Source organism: Salvelinus sp. IW2-2015, linkage group LG19, assembly GCF_002910315.2.
Source record: "Salvelinus sp. IW2-2015 linkage group LG19, ASM291031v2, whole genome shotgun sequence".
Classification (NCBI taxonomy): Eukaryota; Metazoa; Chordata; class Actinopteri; order Salmoniformes; family Salmonidae; genus Salvelinus; species Salvelinus sp. IW2-2015.
This window is the reverse complement of record NC_036859.1, coordinates 38,224,733-38,228,693: the sequence shown is the minus strand read 5'-3', so window position 1 is coordinate 38,228,693 and position 3,961 is coordinate 38,224,733. Positions and strand designations below refer to the sequence as shown.

The window sequence follows — 3,961 nt, the reverse complement described above, 5'->3', positions numbered from 1 at the left end:
AGGCTGTATCAACGTGAACTGATGTGTGTCGGCGTCTTCATACCTCTCTTTGTTTCTCTCCGTCACTCTCCATCTCTTTCTCCTCTTCCGTCAGTCTGGAGTGCTGTTCCATCTGTGGCCACAAGGTGGAGTGAGAAGATCATGTAGAAACACATGATCAACAGATAGCTGATTTTACGTGGCCATTTAAATCCCTGTAAATCCACTCCACAGTGGCATATCAACTTGAAACTTGTCAGCACTATCATGGACGTCTCTAAGATGAACCACACTGAATGTTGTACTGAGATCTCTAAAAGAAAAACATGGAAACTATTAACAAATCATTATTTACAACTAATGTTCAAAACCATCTGGAATCATCTTCTCCTTTATGAACAATACATCAGATTCACTTCTGATTTTTGTCTTTAATAGTTTTGAGAAAAAATAGTTGCTACATTCAAATATGGCCGCACTCCTACCTATAGACACATGTTAGCACACATGCTAATGCTAAAACATACTTTAAACATCTACTCATGAACCATAGATCAGATTGACTCTAGATTTGGTATATAGACTTGGTAGACTGGTATATAGATTTGGTATATAGACTTGGTAGACTGGTATATAGATTTGGTATATAGACTTGGTAGATAGACTCAATGAATTAGCCTCTAAAGAATTTGAGAATGATTACTTGTTGCATTCATTGCCGGCCACGAGATGAAATGTTCTTATGTAGTTGATTTGCAAATCCAATCAGCTTTCCACATTGATTTAATGTCATCACATTTATGTTTTGGGTTAAAGTGAAGAGGAAACTACATTGATTACAACCAGGGAAGGTGAAAAATGTCAAAATACAACAACAAAAAATAACAAAGATCAATGTTTGAAAAATAAACTACCAAATACTTGTATTTTGAAGTGTATTTAATTAAAATGCATGTATTTTGTATTTTAAAATACAGAAGTACATTAGCCAGTAGCAGGCGCCAACAGCAACAACCCTCCAAGTAATGGTAACAGAAACAGTTGACTTGCTCTGACTGTGATACAGTATGTTGCTGTTTATCTGCCTTTAATTAAAAGTTCCCCCCTTCAGGGTCCCCAGGACCAGGACTTAAGGACACTGATCTACAGAATGGTACAGTAGCTTTCCCAGAAGCCTGGTTACAGTATGGTACAGTAGCTTTCCCAGAAGCCTGGTTACAGTATGGTACAGTAGCTTTCCCAGTAGCCTGGTTACAGTATGGTACAGTAGCTATCCCAGAATCCTGGTGCAGCTCTGGGTGGAGCTCTGGGTGCAGCTCTGGGTGCAGCTCTGGATCCACCTTCCATATCATTTCTGGTATCCCCAGACTCCCTGGGGGCGATGCCCTGATGCATAATTACATTTTTCTCATGGGTGGAATAGCCCGCCTCTTTCAGGAAGATCTCCAATGATTGGCCACGTATGGTCATGAGCAACCCCCTGCTGATGCAATATGTGTTGACCGGGTCGAAGCTCCTCAGGTCCTCGTGCTGGGTCCACATAGACTTATCCACTGTCATGTCTGGACGCATACTGATGATGAGGCGGTCCATGTTGCTGGTATCTATGTGATGAGTGTAACCCTTCCTGACATACTCAGGCATGGAATCAGATGCTGGGAGGTGGAGGTTGCCCACCTCATAGAATGGGTTGCCAACATAAGGAAGCAGCTCTTGCAGACGGCGTTTCACACTCTCACGTCTGTTCATGAAGTAATGAACCAAAGCGTTCTTCTTTGGGGTCGTAATTTGCAACCATCTGGTTGTCATTTTTTGTAGACGATGTAATCTTTGGCGAACCAGAAAAGGAGCTTGGAGTCCGTGCCTCGGCCAGGGACGACCAAACCCAGAACCTCTCAGCTCCTCCATATTGTTCAATGTTCGTACATGTACCCCTGGGGGAGGGAGAGAGAGAGAGAGAGAGAGAGAGGGAAGAGGGAGAGAGAGAGAGGGGGATGGGTAGAGAGAGAGAGAGAGATGAAATGAGAGAGAGAGAGAGAGAGAGATGAAAGAGAGATGAGGAGGAGAGAAGGGAAGAGAGAGGGGAGAGGGAGGGGGAGAGAGGGAGAGGGAGGGGGAGAGGGAGAGGGAGAGGGAGGGGGAGAGAGAGGGAGAAAGATGGATATAGAGAGGGGGAGAGAGAGAAACAGACAGCATTAAACAATACAGTTCACGATGATACAGTTAAGTTACCTTCCATATACAGTATCGCCTCTGCTAAGAGGTCTGGACCTTAATGGCGTTGGAGTGCACTAATGTGGCTGTTCCCTACATCACTACACTGGAAAAGTGTTACAGGCTGTTTAATTTTATTTTTCTATTTCGAGGTTGGATGTTAGCACGTAGAACGCACCAATTGGTGTCCACTCGTTAGTCAGTTTGTGTTACACCTGTGCTGGCTTGTCCATCTCGTTAATTAGAAGGTGCTTCACCTGTGCTGGCCAGGTTATATTTAAGAGTGGCTGGCCCAGGTGATATTTAAGAGCGTCTGGCCCAGGTTATATTTAAGAGTGGCTGGCCCAGGTGATATTTAAGAGTGGCTGGCCCCAGGTGATATTTAAGAGTGGCTGGCCCAGGTGATATTTAAGAGTGGCTGGCCCAGGTGATATTTAAGAGTGGCTGGCCAGGTGATATTTAAGAGGTCTGGCCCAGGTGATATTTAAAGAGTGGCTGGCCAGGTGCTATTAAGAGTGGCTGGCCAGGTGATATTTAAGAGAGTCTGGCCCAGGTGATATTTAAGAGTGGCTGGCCCAGGTGATATTTAGAGTGGCTGGCCAGGTGCTATTTAGAGAGTCCTGGCCCAGGTGATATTTAAGAGTGGCTGGCCAAGGTGATTATTAAGAGTGGCTGGCCCAGGTGATATTTAAGAGTGCTGGCCAGGTGCTATTTAAGAGAGTCTGGCCAGGTGATATTTAAGAGTGGCTGGCCAGGTGATATTTAGAGGGCATGGCCCAGTGTATATTTAGATGGCTGGCCAAGGTGATATTTAAGAGCGCTGGCCCAGGTGATATTTAAGAGTGGCTGGCCCAGGTGATATTTAAGAGTGGCTGGCGCAGGTGACTTATTAAGAGTGGCTGGCCCAGGTGATATTTAAGAGCGTCTGGCCCAGGTGATATTTAGAGTGGCTGGCCCAGGTGCTATTTAAGAGTGGCTGGCCTCAGGTATACTTTAAGAGAGTCTGGCCCAGGTGATATTTAAGAGTGGCTGGCCCAGGTGATTTTTAAGAGTGGCCTGGCCCGCAGGTGATATTTAAGAGTGGCTGCCAGGTGATATTTAAGAGTGGCTGGCCCAGGTGATATTTAAGAGTGGCTGGCCCCAGGTTATATTTAAGAGAGTCTGGCCCAGGTGATATTTAAGAGCGGCTGCCCAGGTGATATTTAGAGTGGCTGGCCCAGGTGATATTTAAGAGTGGCTGGCCCAGGTGCTATTTAAGAGTGGCTGGCCAGGTGCTATTTAGAGAGTCTGGCCCAGGTGATATTTAAGAAGTGGCTGGCCCAGGTTGAATTTAAGAGTGGCTGGCCCGGTGATATTTAAGAGTGGCTGGCCCAGGTGATATTTAAGAGTGGCTGGCCGCAGGTGATATTTAAGAGTGGCTGGCCCAGGTTATATTAAGAGCGTCTGGCCAGGTGATATTTAAGAGCGGTTGCCCAGGTGATATTTACAGAGTGGCTTGCCCAGGTGATATTTAAGAGTGGCTGGCCCAGGTGCTATTTAAGAGTGGCTGGCCCAGGTGCTATTTAAGAGTGGCTGGCCCAGGTGATATTAAGAGTGGCTGGCCCAGGTCCTATTTAAGAGTGGCTGGCCAAGTGCTTCAGTTGTCTTGATAGATGTGGAGGGTTGGCCACTGTTGGATTTCTGGGTTATACGTGGATTAGAGACATGATAGATCAGAAGTAATATTATATTTTCTGAGGGGGGAAAGAGACTGGGTTGTTACAATCAG

General features: G+C 45.7%; 1 protein-coding gene and 1 pseudogene across 1 annotated transcript in view; both read right to left on the bottom strand.

The window, feature by feature from the left end:
* Positions 1–900: 900 nt before the first annotated feature.
* Positions 901–2,218, bottom strand: LOC111979106 (uncharacterized; annotated as a pseudogene).
* A 1,699-nt stretch (positions 2,219–3,917) lies between these two features.
* LOC111979465 (RNA-binding protein 10) overlaps positions 3,918–3,961 on the bottom strand; it is a 12,285-nt gene continuing 12,241 nt past the window's right edge. Inside the window, exon 5 of the mRNA XM_024010031.2 lies at positions 3,918–3,926. Coding sequence (XP_023865799.2) covers positions 3,918–3,926 — 9 coding nt within the window. The remainder of the gene's footprint in view (positions 3,927–3,961) is intronic.